Below are 25,799 nucleotides of genomic sequence, written 5' to 3'. Positions count from 1 at the left end.
GATCAGTAGTTGTGGAGCACGGGCTTAGTTGTTCCGCGGCATGTGGGATCTTCCTGGACCAGGGCTCGAACCCGTGTCCCCTGAATTGGCAGGTGGATTCTTAACCACTGCGCCACCAGGGAAGTCCCCAGCAGAGTGATCTTAAAGTGCAGGTCAGATCACTCTCTCCCCACTCATAGACTTCAGTTTTTCCCATCAAACCTCTAGTAAAATCCAAACTCCACTGAGACCTTAGGCCTTGGGTGACATAGGACTCTTCCCGGTCTCTTCCCTTCTCCCTGACACTGCCCTGGCTACTCTGGCCCCCCTGCCGGTCCTCTGGCAGCCAAGCTTGTTCCCATTCCTCCTTGCGCTCTTTGCACCCTCTGCTCGCCTGCCTGGGACCCTGTGCCCCCAGAACCTTGCCCAATCTCTCCTGCTTGTCATTCATTCAGATCTTGGCCACGAGTCTCCTTGATTACTCAACCTAAATTAGTTCCTTCAGGTCCACCACCTTCTTTCTCTATCACATATACTGTTTTTCTTCTTTCTAAAAAATTCTTTTAAATTGAAGTATAGTTAATTTACAATGTTGTGTTACTTTCAAGTGTACAGCAACGGGATTGTTATACCTATATATATATATTCTTTTTCAGATTCTTTTCCATTATAAATTATTACAAGATATTGAATTTAGTTCCCTGTGCTATACAGTAGGACCTTGTTGTTTATTTTATATATAGTAGTGTGTATATGTTAATCCCAAACTCCTAGTTTATCCCCACCCCCTCCCCCATCCCTGTTGGTAACCATAGGTTTGTTTTCTATGTCTGTGAGTCTATTTCTGTTTTGTAAATAAGTTCATTTGTATCATTTTTTTTTTTAGATTCTACATATAAGTGACATCATATGATATTTGTCCTTCTCTGTCTGACTTACTTCACTTAGTATGATAATCTCTAGGTCCATCCATGTTGCTGCAAATGGCATTCTTTTTTTCCTTTTTGTGGCTAACATTCCATTGTATATATGTACCATATCTTCTTTTTTTTGTTTGTTTGTTTGTGGTACATGGGCCTCTCACGGTTGTGGCCTCTCCTGTTGCGGAGCACAGGCTCCGGACGCGCAGGCTCAGCGGCCATGGCTCACGGGCCCAGCCGCTCCGCGGCATGTGGGATCTTCCCAGACCGGGGCACGAACCCGTGTCCCCTGCATCGGCAGGCGGACTTTCAACCACTGCGCCACCAAGGAAGCCCCCTTTCTGTTCTTAGGATAAGTCCCACTAAGGATATACAGTCAAAATCATGAGTTTTAAAGTCAGTTTCTTATTTTTCCATGCAGTTATGCCAGTAACTTGAAATATACTTTGATTCATGACTTTCTTTTTCTTTTAGGAAATACTTTGCATTTTCTTTTAAAAAATAATTATGTAAAGTACTTAATTGATTTTTATTGGAGTATAGTTGCTTCACAATGTTTTGTTGGAAAAATATGGAACGCTTCACGAATTTGCATGTCATCCTCGCGCAAGGGCCATGCTAATCTTCTCTGTATCATTCCAATTTTAGTATATGTGCTGCGGAAGCGAGCACAGTACCACATCTTCTTTATCCATTCCTCTGTCGATGGACATTTAGGTTGCTTCCATGTCTTGGCTATTGTGAATAGTGCCACTGTTTTCCTTCTTATAGTAGTTTTCACTCTAAAACAATCTCGTTCCTTTGTTTACTGTTTATTCCCGAGTGGAGAGTCTGGGTCTTTAAAAATGTTGATGCTGATCTCGGGCCAGAATTAGCCTCTATCTAACCTTGTCCACTCCTGTTTGGTCTTGGTTTTATTCCTTACCAGGACCCTCCTGTCCTCTGACCCCACCAGCCCTCACATTTGCAGCCAGAGGGCTGTCACCCAAGCCACAAGTAGCCTGGCCCCCTCGCTGTTGCCCCTACTCCCTGGCTGTCCGTCCTGTGCCACTCCCTGTCCTCTCTGTCTCGCCCTTACAGAGCTGGGCCTCACACTGCCTGCCGTGCCTCAGCTAGAGGCTGTCTCTTCTCTGCCACCCAATCACTCCTGCCCTAAACACGTCCCCACCGCTCACCTCCTCAGAGGCCTTCAGCAACCACAGGGCGCCCTTTGGATGCAGCAGGAGTTGCCACTGTTGTGCTTGTGGTTAGGGGAAACCATGAGGCCGTTTTTGCATAAACAACCATTAAGCTAGAGCCACGCCAGCACACATAGAACAAAGTGATGGCAACAGAAAAACTTGAATGCAGCCTGACAGTGTGAATCGTGTTCATTTTCATCTGCTTGGTTTTATGCTTAAAAGTTACAGCCTTTCAGGTGGCCATCCATGACCGGGTGTGTCTTCATTCAAGCCCTCTGACCAAAAGTTGAACAGAGCAGACAAATGTGGGAGACAGCTCCCAGGTTCAATTTAACTCATGTCTACTGAGCACCCGCAATGTTCTGGATCTGTGCAAACGCAAAATATGTCTATTCCTGCCCCAGTGAGCTCTTCCCTTGTGCCTGGAATGCCTTGTTCCCTGTGAACCCGAGCTGGTTTCTTGTGATCACTGCCTTCTATTCCAAGAAGCCATTTCCTTAGTGAGGCGTCTTGAGACTTTCAGGGGCCAGGGAGATGAGACGTTGCTGAGTCTGGCTAGACTGTGAGTGATCGTCCGTGGGAGGCCTCCTTGGAGTGCCACAGACTCCAGCCTGTTCAGCATCTTGATCCATGGATGAAATGAAGCCCTGGGAGTAGACAGTTGGCGTGTTTACCTGGAAGTGTCTGTCCTGGAATTGGGTAGAAAGGCCTGTCTGCCACCACTGGGAGCTTCCCGCAGCTCTCTTGTCCACCCGAAGCCTGGGTCCTCGTCCTCAGGCTTGGCATGGGCTCTGCCAGGGCCGCCTGGCCAGTCACGGCGGGGATCTCTTACCCCAGGGACCAGTGCAGGCCCTTCCAGGTTAGGATGATTCCCTGTGTCCTTCAACAATGCCTTGGCTTTTTTTTTTTATTGAAGTACAGTTGATTTACAATGTTGTGTTAGTTTCAGGTGTACAGCAAAGTGACTCAGTGATGTGTGTGTATATATATATATATATATATATATATATATGTATTCTTGTGTGTGTGTATATATATATATGTATTCTTTTAGATTCTTTTCCATTATAGGTTATCACAAGATATTGAATATAGTTCCCTGTGCTATATAGTAGGTCCTTGTTGTGTATCTATTTTATATATAGTAGTGTGTATCTGTTCATCCCAAATTCCTAAGTTACCCCTCTCTCTCCCACCCTTTCCCCTTTGGTAACCATAAGTTTGTTTTCTATGTCTACGAGTCTATTTATGTATTGTATGGAATCTAAAAGAATGATATGAATGTCTCAGCTTTTTTTTCTTTTTTTAAAGATTGATTTTTATTTATTTAGGCTGTGCCGTGTCTTAGCTGCAGCACGCGGGATCTTTGTTGCAGCACGCAGGACTTTTAATTGTAGCATGCGGGCTTCTTAGTTGTGGCACGCAGGCTTCTTAGTTGCCGCATGCAACTCTTAGTTGCGGCATGCATGCGGGATCTAGTTCCCCAACCAGGAATTGAACCCGGGCCCCCTCCATTGGGAGCGTGGAGACTTACCCGCTGGACCACCAGGGAAGTCCCCATGCCTTGGCTTTTTAACAACATGGAGAGCTGACACTTTTCAAGCATTTTCTATAGGTCAGATCCTGGTCTAAGCACTTTGTATATAATCTCATTGAATACTCACTATGATATTATTATTCCCATGTTACAGATGTGGAAAGTGAGGTTCAGAGTGGCTTAAGTAAGGGACTAAGTTTATCCAGGGAGACAGAGGCGGTGCCAGGATTCCAATGCAGGCTGTGTCCTGCTTGCCAGCCCCCTATGCCTTCCTGTTTTTCTTTCTTCTCCGTCTGCCCTGCTCATCACCTCTTCAACAACCCTTTCTTGCGGGCTCAGATTCCTCTGAGACAGTTTAGGGCACGTGGGGGGTGGGAGTGGGACTAGGGCAGGAATGATAAGGCCACCTTGCAGCCAGAGAGCTTGAGGCCGAGGAAGGCCCTGGAGCATGGTGAGTGCCCAGCAGAGAGCCACTGGCACATCTGCTCAGCTCAGCAGCCCTTGCGAGGGAACAGGCCAGGCCCAGCTCCGGGTCCCAGCCTTCCACCTGGCGACTCGGGGCCTTAGAAGCAGCCCCTCGAGGGCTGGTTTCCCCTTGCTGGGCCTCCTGAGGCCCACTCTTCCTGCGGAGTAAGGAAATGCGTTCTGTGGGTGAAGTCACACCCACTCTCGCCACTCTGCTCTGCTTAGGAATGATTTCTTGAACACTTTGGAGGAAAGAAGTTGGTGTGTTGTATGAAGGGAGGGGGAACTGGGCGAGAGGACGGGAGAACTGGTGACCGGTGACCAGCTGGGGCCTTGGGGGAGTGTGGGGACCAAGCAGGGGACTGAGCCTCTAGGTGCTGCCTGAGGGGTTGGGGCAGGGGCCCCACCTGCTGGGGAGGGCAGACACCGTCCCTCAGTGGAGGGGACTGCAGGGACTGGAGCAGCGACTGGGGCCTCCAAGGGGCCACGGGGCTGCCAGCTTCCTGGGGCAGGAAATCCCAGCTGTGGCCAGAATCCCAAAGGGCTGAGAGCAGCTCCAACCTGAGGAATGTGAGCAGTGGGGGAGTTTGGGAGGGGCCCCTTTCCTGCCTCCTCACTTTCTCTCTCTCTCTCTCTCTCTCTCTCTCCCTCCCTCCCTCCCTCCCTCCCTCCCTCCCTCCCTCCCTCCCTCTCTCCCTCTCTCTCTCTCTCTCTCTCTCTCTCTCTCTCTCTCTCTCTCTCTCTCTCTCTCTCTCTCTCTCTCTCTCTCTCTCTCTCTCTCTCTCGTGTGTGTGTGTGTGTGTGTGTGTGTGTGTCCTCTCTTCCACTTGCTCTGTTCCCTACCAGCGTCTATTCTTTGACCTCATGGTTTTTCTATTCCCTTTCTCTCTTTCCCTTCTTTCCCTCTTTCTCTCTCTGTAACCCCTCTCTCCTCCCCCCCTCCCCTTTTCTCTTTCTCTCTCCCTCTCCCCCGTGCTCTCCTGTGGTCCCTGTAACTGTTTCCAGCTCCAAGGTAAATGGACTTGCTTGCAGGATGGCCAGACCTGGCCCATCGCCTGGCCACCCGTTGCCATGGTGTCTCAGATGCGGTGTCAGGCAGCAGCCTTGGCTGTCTGACAGGCAGGGCATGAAGGGCTCTGATGAAGAGAGAGGCTGGCCCTATTCTTCACAGATCCTGAAGGGCTCACCCCACTGCCAGGGGCTCGCATGGCGGGGGGTTCCCCGTGAATGTGGGTTCCATGCTGGATACTATCAGAGGGGCTTGCCCGAGGGGCCAGTCACACTTGGGGTCAGACTGCCTGTGTGCAGACCCCTCCTGCCCCTTTCTGGGGTCTGCTGGACGTAGGGGGTGAGAGGTGGCAAACAGTTCCAAGGAAGGAAGCTGCAGGGAGACAGCTGTCAGTGGTGGAGGGGCAGGGGTAGCTGGACATGCCTGCGTCTGAGAGGGACCTATCTAGCTGTCCATGAGGCTTCCTCCCACTCCCCAAAGTTAAGGATTTAGAAAGTACGGTTTTCCGCTGACAGACAGCTTGCAGTGTCTGCACTGGTGGTGGCACCTCACTCCCTCACAGGCTGCTGGCCTTGAGTATCCAGTAGGACAAGTGCCCGGACCCTGGACTGTGCTGGGAGGAGCTCCTGATACCATCACTGTTTCCTGCAGAGGATGTGAGGGTCGATGGGGAGGAGAGCTTCCCTGAGGGCCCTGCCTGGCATGTGTGGGTAAGGAAGGGCCTGTGCCTGGCACTAATGCCTGGGATGCAGCAATAACTATCCTGCCTGTCAGACAAGAGAGAGGCAGTTACAGCAAAGTACCCAAGCAGACTCAGCCCTTGAGGTAAACACACTTGGGTTCAAGTCCCAACTCTGCCCTTTACTGGCTGTGTGTGTGTGTGTGTGTGGGTGTGTGCATGGGTGTGTATGTGTGTACGTGCACACGCGCGTGCACCATACCCTTTCTGAGCCTCTGTTTTCCCATCTGTAAGATGGGAATAACAACATTTGACTATTAGGGCTGTGTGAGGATTGAAAGAGAAAAGGCACAGAAAATGCTTAGCACCACACCTGGCACATATTAAATAATTAAACAAGGGAGCACGATTGTTCTCATTTGCACTTGCATACCTACCCTTTCAGTTTTATAAAGGAGGAAGCTGGGGCCAGAGACATTTAAAAACTTGCTCACGTCCCATCGGTCATAGTTCTGCAACACTCTGTGGGGACAGTGCCCAAACGATGCAGAGAAGCAGAGCTGAGGATGAGGCGACTTTGAATCCCAGTCCCACACAGCCAGTCCCTGCAGGTTCCGCCTAATTTTCAGGCCCCTGCTGCGCCCGCTCTGCGTGGCAGTGTCTCCCAGGTAACCCCTGTCTTGCTCTGTGCGGGGATCCACTCGGGCTGTCCTGTCCCTGTGGGCAGGCCCTTCGCAGACTCAGGAAGTGCTGGAATAAAAGGAGGGCTGAGCCACTGTGGTTTACAAGGCACTTTCCATACATTTCCTCCCATCTCCACATTCTGGTTTCCAGGAGTGAGAAGGCTGCTGGGGGAAAGGCAAGTCTGGTCCTGCCCAACTGCTTCGTCACCTCCAGCCTCCCTCACATCTGGCAGCACTTCACAGTTAGTCGGGTGCCCTCAGTTTCAGGATCTCCTTTAACCCTCACAAGTCTTGGATGGAGATGGGATGGGGATTGTCCTCACCTTCTCAATTACTTACTCAAGGTCTGCCCCACTTCAGGCCCTTTCACTTAAGACCTTGGACAGATGGCACCCACTGCCTCAGTTTCCCCGTTCATACCAGCAGGCAGTTGTATTCAGTCTCTAAGCCCTTTTCAGTCTTGTGGTGAGGAGGCAAGAGCTACCTTGTAGATAGAAGCAGGAGACCTGCACTTAAGCCCTGGCTCTGTGGTTTAGAGCTGCGGGACCTTGGACTTGGGACTTCTCTGGGTCCCCTGTGTACCTTGCCAATGATAACACCGCAAATGTTTCCTGTGTATCAGATGAGATAGGAATGGTTAAGCATTCAGGAAATGCCCTCCCTGCCCTCTCTGGCCCCTGGCTGGCTCTTCAGTGGGGCGGGAGGAATTCTCCAGATGACCCAGCTGAGGGCAGGTATCAGATTTCAGACCAGCTATTTTTACCCTCGGGGAGTGGCTGGAGGCAGGTGATGTTCAGACTCTGTTCTAGAATGGGGTGAAGGGGGGAAAAAAGAGAGGAGAAAAAGGACTTCTTTGGTGGTCCAGTGGTTGACTCCGTGCATCCACTGCAGGGGGCACAGGTTCGATCCCTGGTCGGGGAACTAAGGTCCCACGTGCCTTGCGGCGTGGCCAAAAAAAGAAAAAAAAAATAGAATGGGGTGAAGGGGCAGGGCCTCTAGTGGAGAACTTCTCCTGACCTCATGGCCTGTATTCTCCCTGCCTACATAGGGTGACATCAGTGGGAATTGGAGACCCTCTGAACAAGCTCATTCATTTGGTCCACGGTGAGCCAGACTCCGTGCTGGGCCCGGTGGACACCAAGTGTAGAGAGAGAGGGCTCCTACCTGGTGGATCTTCTCATCGATGTCCACCAAATACTCCCACAATTAAATGAATGTTGTCACAACGGAGAGCATTTAGACCAGAGGTTCATGGGGCCAGGAGCATGAGGATGGCGGGAGAGAGAATGGAGCTGAGGGATGAGAAGGCCTTACGGAGGTGGAGAGGAGAGGGAAGACTGCTCCAGGCAGAGGGGATGCCGTGAGAAGAGTCCAGAAGTGGGCAGTGGCCTGATGGGTATGAGGAACTGAGAGACGGCCAGTGTGGGTGTGATCAAGACTGGAGGCGTGGCCGGCGATCTGCCGGGGGGCCTCGTGGGTCTTGTCAAGAAAGTCCTCCCATAAGCCAAACACTTTCATGGTTGAAAAGAGTCTTGGAGACTCTCTAGTTAAATGCTCCATTTGACAGATGAGGAAACTGAGGCACAGAAAGGTAAAATAACTCATCCAACGTCTCCTGGGGGTGATAAGCTGATACAAATTCCACTTATATTCAGTTTTATAGGAAGGCACTGAACTGGAAATGCCTCATGAAGCTCTACCTCCAAAGGAGGCAGGCTTAGCTCAGAATTTCAATTATGCCCCCAACCCCACTTCCCTTCTTTAACAGATTTAGGGTCAGGGGCAAGATGAGAAGGTTGGAGACCCTCCCATCCCCCTCTGTCCACACTGGGAGAGCACAAGAGCTGGCTGTCAGAAGGGGAGTGCCCACCGCCTGAGCAGCCTACCCCAGGCTGTGGGCTCTGGGTGGGGACTCAGGGCACTGGCCTCTGTTCGCTCCAACGTCACTGACCGGCTGTATGACGTGGGGTAGTTTACGTCCCCTCTCTGAGTTTCGGATGGAAGAATTTCTTCTATCTTCTCCATCTCTGAGGCCTATGGAAGTGCTATAGAGATATAAATGTGGGCTTTGGCTGGTAGGTCTGGGATTGTTTGTGGGTTTTTTTGGGTCGTGCTGCGTGGCTTGCAGAATCTCAGTTCTCTGACCGGGGATTGAACCCGGGGGACGGCAGTGAAAGCCCAGAATCCTAACCACTAGGCCACCAGGGAACTGCCCTGGGATTGTCTTAGACTCTGTCACTTCTCAGGTGTTTAGAAGCAATATACTGGCTCTCAGCCTTGGTTTCCTCATCAGTAAAATGGGTAGAATAACAGTGCGTTGTAGGATAGATATGAGAATTACTGAAATAATACATATGGAAGCTCCTAGCATAGAACTTGGTACACAGTAGATGTTCAATAAGTGCTAACCAAATGAATGGCATATAGGAGGTGCTTAGTAAAAAATAATGGTTTAATTCTCTACCTTCTTCACCCCCAAATCTTGAAAAATGTCAAGTGCCAACACACCCTGTAGCTAGAAGTAGAATGAGGATGTGTGCATAGGGTGCTGGAGACCATTATTTATCTTCTAAAATGAAGGTATGATCTGATATGTATGACTATTAAAGCCTATGGAACAGGCCACCGCCGTCCTCCCAGTCCTCTAGCTGGTGTCATGGCCGAGTGCATCCACTACTGTCCTTTATAGCCTTGTCTACTGGAAATCTCAAGGCCAAATGCAGTTCTCTATGGCAGCATCTTTGTGCACCTGGATTCCTAACATAATTGCTCCTCCCTTATTTTGTTCCTTAGCTCTGTTGCATTATGGAGCCCTGTGTGTGTGCAGTCTGTGTGCATGCGCAGGCTACCTCAGAGCCTTTTCTGGGAAGAAGACAGGGAATAGACTTGAAGGGGTGTTTAGGAGGTTGACAGATGCTCCTGCCTTGCGGGTGAGAAAACCACTGGGAAGCGGCTGGTCGCTCTGAGAGCCTGGAGCCACCTTTGTGGGGACAGGGCACCAGCTGAGGCAGCTCCCTCACGCTGCAGAAGTGCCTGGTTTTCATGAGGCCTGGCTGGCGGCGGGCCAAGGCACTTCTCCCTGCTGCCTGCCTGCCTTCCAGTCCCCACCCCCTGGGGAGAGGCCAGGCGGGACAGTGGGGCGGGGCAGGGCCGTGCGGGGTCTTGCACCCTGCACTTGAATCCCTGCTCCACTATTGCTGGCTTTCTGAGTTCTCACAGAACCTCTCAAACCGGCTACCGGTCTTGCCTCCTCATGGGGTTTCCGTGAGCCTCTGGTGAACTCATACATGAGAAAGTACTATGTAGACAGTCTGGTTTGAGCTCTCTTTAGGTGTCTCCCAGCTATATTTCTGTAGGAAGCCCAAACTCAGTTTATAATGCTAACCTAAGTGCTCAATAAATGTTAGCCACGTGGCAGGCGTGTGCTAGGAGCTTTGAACACTTGATCTTGTTTAATTTCATCCCCATGATGACCCTGGATGTAGGTATTATAATCCCATTTTTACAGTTGAGGGAACTGTAGGTAGTCCACAGAGGTAGGCTGAGCAGCCTGCCTGAAGTCACACAAGTTAGTTGTGGAACCGGACTTGGGTCCAGGCCAGGCTGATGCCCAAGAGCAGCCCTGTGTCAGGGTGGGTGAGCTGAGCGGTCACCCAGGCCAGCTTCTCCCCTCCAGGGTAGGTGGGCCTCCTCTGCTCTAGGCCTGCTCTTTGAGATGATTCTTTTTTTTTTTTGGTTGCTTTGGGTCTTTGTCGCTGTGTGTGGACCTTCTCTAGTTGTAGTGAGCAGGACCTACTCTTTGTTGTGGTGCGTTGGCTTCTCATTGCGGTGGCTTCTCTTGTTGTGGAGCACAGGCTCTAGGTGTGCGGGCTTCTGTAGTTGCAGCACGCGGGCTCAGTAGTTGTGGCACGCAGGCCCTAGAGTGTGCGGGCTTCAGTAGTTGCAGTGTGTGGGCTCAATAGTTGTGGCTCACGGGCTCTAGAGCGCAGGCTCGGTACTTGTGACGCACGGGCTTAGTTGCTCCGCGGCATGTGGGATCTTCCCGGACCAGGGCTCGAACCCGTGTCCCCTGCACTGGCAGGCAGATTCTTAACCACTGCGCCACCAGGGAAGTCCTTCAAGATGGTTCTTGAAGGCACTAAGATGTCTCTGCTGGCTGGTCTCTACGTTTTCCCACTAATCATTGTAGGCCGCGCCCTTCTCCAGGGGTCTTCTGTGGTTTCTGGGGACTCCTGGGCCCCTCCCTCTGTCTGCACCCAAACAGATACCTAGTACTTTCCCCACCTGCTTCCCTTTGCCGCGGCCACTCCCGTCACTGGAGTCCCTGCTGTTCCTGCGTCTCCTTTCTGCCGTTCTGCAGTCCTCCCTGTACCGCAGATGGTCCTCGTCATCAAGTCTCAGCTCCTAGGCCGCCCTTGTCATCACCCTTTTCCTCTCCCATAGGCGTTTATTTGGCACCTGCTCTGTGCCAGGCCTGACTCCATCCCTGTCCTGTGGGAATGCCTGTCTGCTGGGGCTGGCGGCTCTGAATCAGTGACCGCACAGCTCGGTCAGTGCCGTGTGGAGATAGTAAGGCTGTGGGGGCCAGGGAGGCCCTAGCTCTCCCTGGGGAAAAGGCAGGGGGAGGTGCTGAAGAGGGAGGAGGAGGAAGCAGTCACTCGGCAGGTAGCGCAGGTGAAGGGATCCTAGGCAGAGGCAGTGCCCATGTGGCAGAGGAACGGAGGTGGGGTGAGAGCGTGCTCTGGGGAACCGAGCGTGGTCTGGAGCTGGGAGAGCAGCTGCGGGGACAGTGGCAGCAGCTACAGAGTAGGGCCTCGGTCCTGAGAGCGGCAGGAAGCCATCGAGGAGTCTTGAGCAGGGGAGATGCCTGCTCAGGCTTGCTCTTCAGAACAGTCTGTGTGGTCCTAAGGCACAGAACGAAGTCCCAGTTGCAAGGACTGGGTCCAGCCTCCCTGCAAGGCAGGACGCTGTAGGTTGTGGTTGTCTAGTTGGTGGCTTTGGGTTTTGGAAAGATCCTTCCGGTGTTGCATAGAGGCCTGGAAGGAGGTGGAGAGCTACTGGAGGCCTGTGGACTGGCTGTGGAAATGACCCAGTGAGTGAGCAGTGCGGGGGCCTGACACATCAGGGCAGGGGGGCTAGACTGAGAGTTTAAGGAGGTTGGGTCACTGAGACTTGGCTACTTGGGGGAGGGAGGAAATCCAGATTAAGTCTGTAGTGTGGCCTGTTGTTAAATTGCCCAGAAGGAGCCCTGGCCTCGGGGGCTTTACCAGGACCAGCCTTTCCCTCTGTGTGCCTCAGTTTCCCCAGGTGTGAAGGGATTGAGCAAAGTGGCCTTTCTTGCTCTGACCCAGCAGTTCTGTCCCATGCCTCTGGCTGAGGAGCAAGGACACAGAGACCACAGTGTAGCCGGCTGGGGCCTAGTCTGGGATTATCAAATCTGGCCGGGTCTGTTGCGGCTGGAAGCCAGCCCCCGGCATGGCTGCCATCTGAGAGCGCGTGTCCCTGGCCCTTAGATGCCCTCTCCACCTTCGTGCAGGCTCTGTCCTCCCTGTCAGCTGTCTTGGCGCAGCCTGCCTGGCCGCCCCAGGCCCTAACTCTGACCAGGGCCTCTGCTCTCCCCGTGACTGGCCCTGAGAGGAATGGCTCGGCTCCGGGGCCTTATTGGCAAAACCCTGCCTGGGCCACACACGCCCCTGCCTCCCGGGCTGGATGCCTGCCCACCATGGGATCAGAAGGAGGCCTGGCCTTGCCTGCCCTGACGTGGCAGACTGCCTTGGAGCCCAAGGAAGGAGTTGGAGTCTGAGAGGCTGTGCTTTGCCTCCCTGTGCGTGCTCCAGCCCGGGGGCTCTGCACTCCTCTCTTTGAGGGAACTGGGAGCACAGCACAGTGGGGCTTGTTCCTTAGCTTGCCAGGGGGGAGTGGGGTGGGAGCTCAGCCCTGCTCAGAGTACAGTATTTCCTGCCTGACAGGTAACCGGGCTCCTTAGCTTCCTCATTGGGAAGCTCAGTTGGCCATGCCAGAGCCCTGCAGGATTAGATCCCAGAATCCTGGCATCAAGGGTGGGATATCTTGAGGACTGGCAGTCTCCACCTGCCCCTGCCTGGTGAGTGACAGATGAGGTTCAGGAGGGGGGGGCTTGCTCAGGATCACACAGCACATGAGGGGCAGGGCTAGGATTTGAACTCAAGTCTGCTTCTAGACATTCCTTTACAAACCTTTGATGAGGTCCTACTGTGTGCCAGGTACTTCTTTTTTAAAAAAATTAATTAATTAATTAATTATTTATTTTCTTCTTCTTTTTTTTTTTTTTTGCGATACGTGGGCCTCTCACTGACGTGACCTCTCCCGTTGCGGAGCACAGGCTCCGGACGCGCAGGCTCAGCGGCCATGGCTCACGGGCTCAGCCGCTCCGCGGCATGTGGGATCTTCCCGGACCGGGGCACGAACCCGTGTCCCCTGCATCGGCAGGCGGACTCTCAACCACTGCGCCACCAGGGAAGCCCTAAAAATTTAATTTATTGATTGATTGATTTTTGGCTGCGTTGTGTCTTCGCTGCTGCACACGGGCTTTCTCTAGTTGCGGCGAGCGGGGGCTACACTTTGTTGCGGTGCGTGGGTTCTTATTGCTGTGGCTTCTCTTGTTGCAGAGCACAGGCTCTAGGCACGCGGGCTTCAGTAGTTGCAGCACGTGGGCTCAGTAGTTGTGGCTCACGGGCTCTAGAGCGCGGGCTCAGTATTTGTGGCGCATGGGCTTAGTTGCTCTGGGGCATGTGGGATCTTCCCAGACCAGGGATCGAACCCGTGTCCCCTGCATTGGCAGGCGGATTCTTAACCACTGCACCACCAGGGAAGTCCCTGTGCCAGGTACTTCTAAGCATAAGCACTAGAGTAGGAGCTTCGCAAAGGATTGGCCCAATTTCTCTTATATGTTCAGTGTTTGGGGGACAGTCCAATACAGAGGAGGTGCTCGGTGAATGAATGAGTGAATGAATGAATGAACAAATGGGTAAGGCAAAGATCCTGCCTCCAGGCATGTAGACTCCAATGGATGGGACTTTGGCTTTGCACAACAGGAAATAGGAGGCTGGTAGGAGTGGGTATGGGCTAGGTGGGAAGCAGAGAGGATTGGAATTCAGATGTCCTGACTGCTGGACTAGGGCTTTTTCCAGCCTCACTTTCCTCACCTGTAAAATGGGGTAAACGGTTTTCACCCTCTGCCTGCCTCGTGAGGATCCAGTGAGGCAGTAGACGAGAATAGGCTTATGAAGCAGGGACATTGTGCTGGGGGGGCTTCCCTGTGTGCACATACAGAACCGCCCAGAAACTCCACATGCTCTGCTTTTCTTCTGCCCCCTTACCCTCTGCATTTTGCCTCCCCCATTGCCCTAGCTTTCTCCAGGGCTTCTCTCTGGAATGTTCTGCCCAGAACCTCTAGCCATGGGAGGGGTTGGGAAGAGTGCGGGTGAACGGAGTCTGCCTGCCTCCTTCCTCTACCGTCTCCCACACCCAGAAAGCCAGCCACCCGCATCCACATCCAAGCAGGCCCCCAATGCACACCCGGCCGGAAATGCCTTGGCAGTGGTTACCATGGTGACGGGTCCTGATGCTTGGACTGCAGAGGCCTGGGAGCTGCCTGCAACAGCCTGGCAGCCTGGCACCCGCAGGCCCCCACCCAGGCTGCGAGCTCCTGGCGCAGCTGCCCTCCTCTCTCTCCTTTTGGTGCCTAGCACTGAGCCTGGTACCCAGGGACTCTTGGGAATGAGCTGCCTGTCTGGGAACCCACAAGCTGTTCTGGGTCAGACTGGCTTGGTTCAAATCCCAGTTCTGCCTCTTAGGGGGGTCAGTGACCTAAACAAGTTAACTCGGTGTGTTTTGAATTGACTGAATTAGCTACGGGATCCTTGTGAAGGGAGTTATCCAAAGGGTATAGACTCCCAGAATGAGACCCATCCTTGCCCCGAGCCGTCACTACCCCCATCCTGCGGCAGTGGCAGGGTCAACATCGGGTCACAGCACTCTTTGCTGCTGAATCCGTATCCAGGGCCCTAGATTCCTCATCTCGGACCCCAGGAGGTCCTGCAGGCAGTGTAGTGTGATGGGTAGGACCTCAGACTCTGTGGGTCACAGCTGGGCTTGGCACTTACTTGGGCTTCAGTTTCCTCATCTATTTTTTTTTTAATCGAATTTGTTACAATATTGCTTCTGTTTTATGTTTTGGTTTTTTGGCCACGACCCCCGCCCCCCCCGTCCCCCGCCCCCCCCCCGACCAGGGATTTAACCCACACCCCCTGCATTGGAAGGTGAAGTTTTAACCACTGGACTGCCAGGGAAGTCCCAGTTTCCTCATCTTTGAAATGAAGATAATAATATACCTCTTTCAGAGGTTTGTTGTATGGATAACATTTGACTTAGTACTTGTAAAGTGCTTAGACGAGTATCTGATACTTAATAAGCACTTTATAAACGTTAGCGGTGACTTATCGTCACCACAATTGTCATTGGCCATGAAAATTGGAACCCCTGTGCCCGTCCCTCCTGTCATTTTTCTCATGCAGGCAGGCATCCCCACCTCTGTTCACAGTGTCATGAGAGAGATAGGACGGCAGTTTGGCTGCCCTTCCTCATCCCGCCCCATCTAGGGGACTGCTAGGCACTCCCCACCTCTGCTGCCTGGCGAGTGAGACAAGCTGGGCCCTGGGCAGAAACTCCTCTAACTCATGCGTTTGAGGACTTTCTCTGCTGGTTCTCCAGCTGGCAGCTGTTCCAGCCCTGGTCGGGATCAGCCAGCTGGTCAGTGACCGCCCAGAGCCCTCCCAGTCAGTAGAGCTGATGACGGATGAGCACCCAGCAGAGATGCTGCTACTGATGTCATCTGAAGAATGAGGGGCCTGAGGAAGGGGCTCTTATAGGATGAACTAGGAGCAAATCCCCAGGCTTGACTGCTGCAGGGCTCACTGGGCCTCCCTGAAGAGTGAGGGGGAATCTTTCCAGAATGAAGGAGAATCTGAGGCAAAATTTGAATAAGCTGGCCCACCAGCTGAATTAATTCTCTGTTGCATCCCTCTCTCCCAGCCCCCTCCTTCGGGTCCAAGGTTATGTTAACACAGAATTGTTGGCCAAAAGGAAGCTGGGCATAAGGGCATCCAGAGAGCCCCTGGGGGTCTGAGACCCTGGGCTGGATGGTGGTGGCCACTCTTGGAGTTGGGGTCTTATGGCGGGTGGCCCTGGGGTCTCAGGGACTGGCAGATCGGGGAGACCCTGCTGTAAGCTGACCGCCTCTTCTGTTTCCCAGGGCCTGGCCTCCGTGTTCTCCAACCGTGCATCCCGGAAGTCGGCCTCACGCACTGAGAACAACATGGCAGAGGACGAGGGCTACCGGAACCCCACGGAAGTGCAGATGAGCCAGCTGGTGCTGCCCTGCCACACCAACCAGCGCGGCGAGCTGAGCGTCGGGCAGCTGCTCAAATGGATTGACACCACCGCCTGCCTGTCCGGTGAGGCCGCGCCCGGCACAGCTGCCCTCCCAGCCCCGGCACCACACACCCAGAGGAGAGGCCCCAGTTTACAGAGACGGTTGCCGTCCCCGAGTGCCACCCTCCTCCCTCCTCCCAGCCTTTGCTCAGGCTGCTCCACCTGCCTGCGATGCCCTCTTCAAGTTCTCCATGCTCTGCTCGGGCCCAGCCTCTTGCCCGGAGGCGCCCAGAGGTCTGAGTACTATAACCTAAGGTCCCTGCTCTGACACAGCGCGGCCTTCGATGTGGCTGCTCTGAGACTGGCTGTGAGCAAAGCCTGTGGCATTGAGTAGAGTTGAGTGGAGCTGGATTGAGCTCATTTTGTTGCCTGTGGTGCCCCAGTATTCTCCAGCCCACAGGGAGTTCACAGTCTGATGGGGGGGCCAGACAGGAGACTGACTGCCCCCCAGCACTGTCTGATGGGAGCTGGGAAAGGGAGGTGGAAGCAGGGCTCTGGGAGAACAGACCAGAGGCTCTGCCCCAGCCCTGGGGGCAGAGAAGGGATTCTAGAAGGACTAAGGCCTGGGAGCACAGTCCTCAGAGGAAGAATGACTCAGGCAAGGAGACAAAGGTGGGTGAGGTTGACTGGACAGGGGTACGGGCACTCTAGGAGGTCAGGAAGTGGAATAGCATGGCGTCGTCATGCATTCATTCGACAGCTGCTCATTGAGTATCTCCTGCGTGCCAGGCGCTGCTCCAGGACTGGGGCACAGCAGTGAACAAGACAGGCAAAAATCCTTGCCCTCAAGTGACATGCAGTCTAGCAGGAGGGAGAGGCACTAAGACAGACAAAACCCAGATATGTAAGACAGGGTCGGGGTGTCGTAATCACGGTGAGGAAAGTAAAGAAGGGTGGGAGCACGGGCGAGGAGGCAGGCCTCAGCTAGGCGGTCTGATGTTTGATCAGAGGCCTGGGTCACGGGGAGGCTGCTAACGCATGCTTTCTTCTCCTGACGCCAGCGGAGAGGCATGCTGGCTGCCCCTGCGTCACAGCCTCCATGGACGATATCTATTTTGAGCACACCATTAGGTAAGTGGCCCCTCCTGCCCTTCCTTCTGGTCTCCCCATCACGAGCCCAGAGCCCTTCCCCCATCTACTGCCTGCTCAGCCTGTGTGCTGCCTGGAACCTGCCTCAGCTGACTGAGGGCCTCTGCAGATGGAGGGGGGGCAGCCTTTGGTGAGCAGTGACCCGTCTCGTCTGCAAGGTCTCTGGGACGGCGGTGGGCTGGAAGCTGCCCTGTGGCTGGCAGCTCCCTCAGCCAGGCTTGGAGTTGGGTGCTGCTGAGGCAGTATCATGGGGTGCTGTGTGACTTTGGGGAAGGCAGTCTCTTTCTCTGGTCCTCAGTTTTCTTATCTTCAAAGTGGAAGGGGTTAGACTTAATCAGTGAATGCCTTTTTGAGCTTGGACATTCTCTGTGGGTCATTGGTCATCAGACTGTAGGGAGGTCCCTGGATAAGGTGCCTTGGCAGAGTCTGACCCAGAAGTTTGGACCATGCAGCCTCTGCTCATGGACCCCCAGGGATGAGGAACTCATTACCTCCTGGTTTTTTGGGTTTTCGGGTTTTTTTTTTTTTTTTTTTTAACCGTCTGTACTGGTTAGAAGACTCCTCATTACACTGTGCTGAGCTTTGTCTCTGCACAGCTTTGCTGGGACCCAAGGAGCATGCTGAGCCCTCTGCCCAGGACAGGCTGCAGGGTTGCATACAGTGCTTTGGCCTCCAGGTCTGCTCCTAAACTCTCTCAGTGCCTAGGACGTCAAGTGCCAAGGACTCATTCAGGACGTCCTGGTGCCCCACGAGTTGTGGTTAAGGAAAAAGTTTGGCTAGTCCCTGTATCCACTTATGTAGTCATTCATCACTGCTTGTGGACCAGGGCCCATGCTGGGTTTGGGGTCCACAAATTCAACTGGAACATAGTCCCTGTGCCCCAGGAGCTCCCAGAATGCAGGGAGGAAGATAGAGAAACATAATTTCCATTCAAAGCAGCGAATTCCAGGGTAATAATGATCTCTGCATATGGGTGCTTTGTAATAATTTTTCTAAATGTCTTTTATTTTAGAATAGTTTTTGATTTGCAAAAACACTGTAGATAGTACAGAGTTCCCATATACCCCACACCGAGATTCCCTGTTACTAACATCTTACATTTGTGTGGTACCTCTGTCACCATGAGCCAATATTGATGCGTTATTGGTAATGTCTCTTTAATTAACTTAAGTCCTCAGAACAACCCTATGAGGTCGTGGCTATTAGTACCCTCATTTTACAGGTGAGAAAACGGAGGCACAGAGAAGTGAAATAACTTGCTTCAAGTCATACAGCTAGTGGAGAACCCAGGACATACTACGAGCCAGGCAGTCTGGCCCCAGAGCCCTTGTTCTTAACAAACAGGCCTCATTGCCTATATGTCTGGGGGTGGGTATAGTGAGTGGCACAGAGAGTAGTCAAGGGTGGCTTCCTGGAGGAGGTGTTTGAGCTGGGTCCAGTACTGTGTGTAGTGACAATTTGTAGGCCAGTGGAGCCGTGTCCGGGCCAGCTCTGGGTCTCTGTTGCCAACACGAAATCTGGCACTTGGAGGAGCAAGGGATAGAGAAGGCTGGGGTGGGGTGTGTACATGATGGATGGACACGCTGCGGGACCCAGTGGAGTGGAGGTGAGTCTGGGAAGAGAAGGGTGTGGGTGGGAGGAAAAGCTGGAGATGATCCTGGGAAGGAGGGTAAGCTGGGGAGAGGCCTGGAGCATGATTGGTGGCCAGGAAAGGCCTGGCCATACCTGAGGAAAGCTGGGGAAGGTTTTTTTGTTTGTTTTTGCTTTTGCCATTTAAAAATATCTCAAAGGACTTCCCTTGTGGCGCAGTGGTTAAGAATCCTCCTGCCAATGCAGGGGACACGCGTTTGAGCCCTGGTCTGAGAAAATCCCACATGCCGCGGAGCAACTAAGCCCGTGCGCCACAACTACTGAACCTGCGCTCTAGAACCTGTGTGCCACAACTACTGAGCCTGCGTGCCACGACTAATGAAGCCTGCACACCTAGAGCCTGCGCTCCACAACAAGAGGAACCACTGCAGTGAGAAGCCTGCGTGCCACAACCAAGAGTAACCCCTGTTCACTGCAACTAGAGAAAGCCCACACGCCACAACGAAGACCCAACGTAGCCAAAACATAACAAATAAATTAATTTAATTAAAATTCTAAAAAAAATTTAAAATATCACAAAATGTATCTCTAATGGATAAGAACTTTTTAAAACATAATTTCAATACCACTACCACACCTAAAGAAAATGAACAGTTTCTCACTAACATCAAATATCCAGTCAGCATTCAGTTGCCCACAATGTCTCATGAATTTGTTTTTTAATTTTGTTTTGCTTTACAGTTATTTTTGTTGCTCAAGTCAGGATGCAAATCAGGTTGCGATTGGTTGCTAGGTCTCTTAAATGTTTTTTTTTTTTTTTTTTGGCCATGCCTTGCAGGATCTTAGATCCCCGCCCAGGGATTGAACCCAGGCCCTGGCAATGAAAGTGCCGAGTCCTAACCACTGGACCACCAGGGACTTCCCTCTTAAGTCTTTTTTTTTTTTTTTTTTGCGGTACGCGGGCCGCTCCCATTGCGGAGCACAGGCTCCCGACGCGCAGGCTCAGTGGCCATGGCTCACGGGCCCAGCCGCCCCGCGGCATGTGGGATCTTCCCGGACCGGGGCAGGAACCCGTGTCCCCTGCATCGGCAGGCGGACTCTCAGCCACTGCGCCACCAGGGAAGCCCCCTCTTAAGTCTTTTTTTTAACCCTTAGGTCCTACATCTCCCCACAACACCCTCTCCAACTACCCTCTCCTCCCCGCTTCCTCTCCCTCTCTATCTGTCTTCTCTTGAAGTTTGTTTGTTTGTTTTTTTAAATAAATAGATTCATTTGTTTATTTTTGTCTGCGTTGGCTCTTCATTGCTACGCGCCGGCTTTCTCTAGTTGCGGCAAGTGGGGGCTACTCTTTGTTGTGGTGCGTGGGCTTCTCATTGTGGTGGCTTCTCTTTGTTGCTGAGCACGGACTCTAGGTGTGTGGGCTTCAGTAGTTGTGGTTCACGGGCTCTAGAGCACAAGCTCAGTAGTTGTGGCCCACGGGCTTAGTTGCTTCATGGCATGTGGGATCTTCCCGGACCAAGGCTCAAACCCGTGTCCCCTGCACTGGCAGGTGGATTCTTAACCACTGCGCCACCAGGGAAGCCCAAAGTTTATTTGTTGAAGAAACCTGGTTATTTGTTCTCTAGAGTTCTTCATCATCTGGGTTTTGCTGTTAGCATCACTGTGGTGTCATTTAACATGTTCCTCTGTCCCCTGCTAGTAAATTGGTCTTGGGGAAGGGCTTGAACAGGGGTCACATTTGTTTGTTGGAGCTGCCTCTGGAGGGGTGTTGGGAAATCAGCAGCCTGAAGGGGGCCCCAAGGAGGCTGGGCACTGACCCTGGGGATGGAGCCAGTTTTGGCCTGAGCTGTGAGATGGAGGACAGTCAGGAAGGAAGAGAAGCTTGGGAGTCCAAATGGGTTACTGCTTGGGTTTGAGGCGGGGGGGGGGCTAGAGAGGGGGAGGGGAGGAGGAGGAAGGGGAAGGGTCATACACTTCTTTCTCTTTTTTTTAGTACTGAAAAAAATAGACTTATTTTTACTTGGGGGATGAGGGAAGTTTTTTTTTTTTCTACTTTTTTATTATGAAAACTTTCAAAATTATAGAAAGTTGAATAGTGCTGTGATCATCCCTACTGAGAGTTAATAATGAACACTTTGCTAAATTTGCTTTATCTGTATGTGGATAAATACAAGCATACCTCATTTTATTGCACTTTGCAGATATTGCATTTTTTTACAAATTGAAGGTTTGTGGCAATCCTGCATCAGGCAAATCTATTGACCTCATTTTTCCAACGACATTGGCTCATTTAGTGTCTCTGTGTCACATTTTGGTAATTTTTGCAATATTTCAGACTTTTTCATTATTATTATATTTTTATGGTGATCTGTGATCAGTGATCTTTGATGTTACTGTTGCAAAAAGATTACAACTGGCTGAAGGCTCAGATGATGGTTAGCATTTTTTAGCAAGAAAGTTTTTTTTTTTAATAAGTTTATTTATTATTTTTTTTTGGCTGCATTGGGGCTTCATTGCTGCACGCAGGCTTTCTCTAGTTGCACGAGCAGGGGCTACTCTTTGTTGTGGTGCGCAGGCTTCTCATTGCGGTGGCTTCTCTTGTTGTGGAGCACGGGCTCTAGGCACACGGGGTTCAGTAGCTGTGGCATGCGGGCTCAGTAGTTGTGGCTCACGGGCTCTAGGGCACAGGCTCAGTAGTTGTGACGCACAGGCTTAGTTGCTACGTGGCATGTGGAATCTTCCCAGAACAGGGCTCGAACCTGTGTCCCCTCAATTGGCAGGTGGATTCTTAACCACTGTGCTACCAGGGAAGTCCCAAGAAGGTATTTTTAAATTAAGGTATGTATATTGCTTTTTAGACATATTTCAATTGCATACTTAATACACTACAGTATAGTGTAAACATATCTTTTATATGCACCAGGAAACCAAAAAAATTGTGTGACTCGCTTTATTGCGATATTTGCTTTACTGCCATGGTCTGGAACGGAATCCACAGTATCACTGTTGTGTGAACTATTTGAAAGTAAGTTGCAGACATCATGACACTTCATCCCTCCATATGTCAGCATGCATCTCCTAAAAGTGATAGTCCCCTACCTGACTATTAGAACTACTAAAAATAATAACAGAAATGAACAAGTCAGGGCTTCCCTGATGGCGCAGTGGTTAAGAATCTGCCTGCCAATGCAGGGGACACGGGTTTGAGCCCTGGTCCGGGAAGATCCCACATGCCACGGAGCAACTAAGCCCGTGTGCCACAACTATTGAAGCCCACATGCCTAGAGCCCGTGCTCCACAACAAAGAGAAGCCACTATAAGAAGAAGCCCGTGCACCACAACGACGCGTAGTAGCCCCGCTGGACGCAACTAGAGAAAGCCTGCGCGCTGCAATGAAGACCCAACGCAGCCAAAAATAAATAAATAAATAATAATAATAATAAAAGTCAGCACAGGGCAGCAAAGTGGCTCGCTCAGGGATTCTGATGTTCATCTGGACCTGGGAGTCATTCCAGAGGGACAGTTGCAGCTGGAAAGAGCAGGGCTAGGGTGCTCAGTAGAATCAGTCTAGAATCCTGGCTCTGTCCATCTTTAGCTGGGTGACCGTAGGCAAATGGCTTACCCTCTCTGATACTCAGTCCCCCCTAAACCTACCTGCCGAACCTGTTCTGAGGTTCAAATGGGGTCGTGCAAAGTACCTGGCACGTAGTAGGTATTCTTTCCCTTCCTACCCTGTGTTTATAGTTATCTTGTGCTTAGTAGGCATTCAATAATTGTGGAATTCATTAATTCAGTAGGCCACTATTCATGGCTTACCTTGTGCCATGTGCAAGGACTTGAAGATTCAGTGGTGAGAAAACAGACATGATCCTTGCCCCAGCAGAGCTTAAGGACTGTGGGGGAGACAGAGGTCAATCTGTTGGAAGAAGTGTTAGGAGGGTGAACCTTATGGGGCTCCGGGAGGGTAGGGAGAGCTTTCCTTAGGAAGGAGTGTTGAGCTGAGAGCAAAGAGAAGCTTGAGCATTCATTGGACAAGGGGAAGCGGGAGAAAGGGGGAGATGAATGACATCATGCCACTTCTCTTGCCCCAGCTTCCCCCCCTGTAGAATGAGGTGCTAACACTGTCTTGCCGGTTTGCTTTGAGGACTCAGTGACATGGTAGATGTGAATATGCTCCGTATGCCATGATGTTCTCCTGCCAGTTCCTCTCAGCAGAGACACCTGTTCTCTCCCTCTGTCCCCTCTTGGAAAGCTTACCTCCTGCTTTTCTCTCCTCAGTGTTGGACAAGTGGTGAATATCAAGGCCAAGGTGAACCGGGCCTTCAACTCCAGTATGGAGGTGAGCAGGTGGGTGGGTGGGTTTCTACCTCCTCTTCATTCTCAGCCGCCAGCTCGGGCACACTCACATTCACACTCACAGTGCCCCGATTGAGGCAGCAGAGTTCTGAAACAGCTGACAGGGTTGGGGGGATCCTAGGGCAATGTCCGATATCCATAATACAGAAGGGAAAACTGAGGCTAGGGAGGGGAAGGGATTTGCCCCAGGTCACCAAGCCATGTAGATTCCGATGTGAGCCTTGACTTCCAGCCTTCTGGGTCTTCACACCTAGTCTCAGACCCTCTCTTCAGCAGCCAGGTGGTCTCAGGAATACAGGGAAGATAGCCACTGTGCCTGACCCTGAAGGCAGTGGTCTGGAGGAGGGCGCTGGACTTCTGTCCATTAGCTTACCTCCCACAGCCTCTGTCTGCACATTGTAGAATGGGAACATGATTCCTATGCAGCAGGGTTGTTAAAGGTTTAATGGGAGGACTCTTTGGGGATGCACGGGGCTCTGTGAGCTCTGGAAGAGGGCCTCATCATTCCCATTTTACAGATGAGGAAACTGAGGCCCAGAGAAAGGAAGTGACTTGCTCAAGGTGTCCCCGGGAGCCAGGGGCAGAATCAGAACCTACCCCAGGTCTCTAGCCCCCTGGACTTGGTAGGTGACACAGAAGCACAAGAGGCCAGGCCTGGGGTGGAACTTGCTGTCTCCACCTGGGGGCCCTCGGGTTGGTGAGCTCTATTTCCTCCCTCCTCAGTCGTCCACCTTGCTCTTCCTCTCCAGGTGGGCATCCAGGTGGCCTCCGAGGACCTGTGCTCTGACAAGCAGTGGAGCGTGTGCAAGGCCTTGGCCACCTTTGTGGCCCACCGGGAGGTCTCCAAGGTAGGTGGCTACACCTGACCACCCGATGCTGCCGGACCACCTGGGCGCCTGTCTACGTGGTGATTCTGGGGGTTGGTGGAGGGGTAGAGGTGGAGGCACAGCGGGGAATCCCCAGAAGAAGGCCTACCCCGTGCTGTGGTTGAACCCCAGGCGCCTCCCCGCTCTGCTTTTCCCCACCTCTCCCTGTGCACCTCGCACCCCAGGATCCTCCAGTTCTCTCCATTGCCTCCCATGTCCTGCGTCAACACCCCCCATCCACAGTGCCTTTGCCCAAGAATGGGGACAGGGACACTGGAGGATGAACGTGATGTATCAGTCAACAGGGAGATGGAAGATGGGGACAAAGAGGGGGCAAGACTTGTAACCATCCAGCAGCCCCAGGCGTGAGATGGCCGTTTGGGGGACAGGCTCTCACGCTATTCCAGGAAACTTGTCCTGAGCACCCCCCACCTCACCCCCTGCCACAGGTGAAGCTGAAGCAGATCACGCTGCGGACCGAGGAGGAGAAGACAGAGCACAGCGTGGCAGCCGAGCGCCGGCGAATGCGGCTGGTCTACGCAGACACCATCAAGGACCTCCTGGCCAACTGCGTCATTCAGGATGGTGAGCGCCGTGCATGGGAGGGCAGCCCATGTCCTGCATGGCCCCCTCTGTCCTGGGCCCTTACTGAGCAGAGGGAGCAGAGGGAGGGTGTCCACCCATGGGTGGCCTCAGGCCTGGATGGCCCTCTTGCCTCAAGGTTCCTTTGGGGAAAAGGGAGCGTTTGGACATCTCGCCCAGCTCCCAGGAGCCATGAAGATGGAGCTGGGACATACAGAAAACCCTTTTAATCCGCTAAATGCATTTGGGTCTCTAGGAGTCAAGGTATCTGGGAAGGTAGTGTTGAGCTTGGCCTTGAAACCCTAGGACTTTTCAAAAAACAGATAGGTAGCTAGGTAGGTAGGTAGATAGAGATAGGTGTAGGCATAGAGATAGAGTAAAAAGCAAGACTCTCTTCTACCCCAGAACCAAGGCTCCCTCCAGAGGCAGCTACTGTTCGTCATTTGGGGGCATCTTTCCAGAGTATTCTCTGCATATTTAAGCACACTACCTACCAGTTTGCCCTCTCTTTTTACCCAAAAGTAAACATACAGTACATACTGTTCTGTATCTTGCTTCTCTCCCCTTAAGGCATATCTTGGAGAATGTCCTGTACCAGCACACAAAGGTCCACTTTGGACTGGGAGGATTTTGACAGGTGGAGAGGTGAGGCAGGGTTTTCTGACAGAGGGCACAGGCTGGGCAAAGGCCTAGAGGGGTGACCTTGGATTTGTTCACTGATGTCCGGAACACCAGAATGCAGAGTCATCCTTGAAACCTAAAGGAGGCAATTTTAGGACCAACCAAGGGTAGTTCAGCTGCCCAGAGTGGAGAGGGAGCAGGCAGAAGTAGCAAACACCAGTGAAGGCAGTGAGCTGTGCTCTGAATTCCGTGTGCTGTTATTTATGCTGGGCCCGGAGGCCGTGGCTGGGCAGGCCCAGCTCTTTCTACAGTTGTCAAGGCCCACGGGAACCATCCATCGCACTGCAGCCCCTGTAGATCCCTCCTGTCTTGACAGCCCTTCCACCCAAGCGTCAGTCCAAATGCCTGAGCCTGGCATCCAGGCCCTTGGCTGGCCACTCAGCCTCATCGGGTGCTGTCCCTTTACTTGCCCTCAGCTCCAGCTAAGCCAAAGCCTCGTTGCTCCCTGTGACTGTCCTGCCTGTCTGGTCTCCAGAACTTGGCTCAGGCCTTCAACCTCCCCTCCTCCCTGCCTGTGGCATCTCTGAGCAGCCTGCAAGCCAGGTGAAAGGCTACCTCTTTCACAGGCCTTCCCTGATGAGCTCTCCCCCCACCCCCCGCCCCAGGAGATGGGAGATGCACGGCACCTCCTTGGTGCTGAATAAATAAAAGAATCTGTGTGGGGTGGACTGGTGGGCATGGGGGTCCTGGGCTGCGCATGGGGAGGGTCTG

The 25,799-nt window shown here is 52.5% G+C and overlaps 1 protein-coding gene and 1 non-coding gene across 5 annotated transcripts in view; one reads left to right on the top strand and one right to left on the bottom strand.

Annotated features, from left to right (window-relative positions):
- Nucleotides 1-25,799, top strand: part of ACOT11 (acyl-CoA thioesterase 11) — a 71,481-nt gene that overhangs the window by 32,881 nt on the left and 12,801 nt on the right. For all 4 annotated transcript variants that reach the window (XM_060139962.1, XM_060139964.1, XM_060139963.1 and 1 more), the window contains exons 2-6: nucleotides 15,746-15,947; nucleotides 16,926-16,995; nucleotides 22,882-22,942; nucleotides 23,709-23,807; nucleotides 24,275-24,410. In XM_060139962.1, coding sequence (XP_059995945.1) covers nucleotides 15,746-15,947; nucleotides 16,926-16,995; nucleotides 22,882-22,942; nucleotides 23,709-23,807; nucleotides 24,275-24,410 — 568 coding nt within the window. The remainder of the gene's footprint in view (nucleotides 1-15,745; nucleotides 15,948-16,925; nucleotides 16,996-22,881; nucleotides 22,943-23,708; nucleotides 23,808-24,274; nucleotides 24,411-25,799) is intronic.
- On the bottom strand, nucleotides 1,465-1,571 carry LOC132516651 (U6 spliceosomal RNA). The gene has a single exon (XR_009539458.1). It is a non-coding gene; the product is annotated as a U6 spliceosomal RNA (small nuclear RNA).

Source organism: Lagenorhynchus albirostris, chromosome 2 (assembly GCF_949774975.1).
Source record: "Lagenorhynchus albirostris chromosome 2, mLagAlb1.1, whole genome shotgun sequence".
In the NCBI taxonomy this organism is placed as follows: Eukaryota; Metazoa; Chordata; class Mammalia; order Artiodactyla; family Delphinidae; genus Lagenorhynchus; species Lagenorhynchus albirostris.
This window is presented reverse-complemented; position numbering and strand designations above follow the sequence as displayed.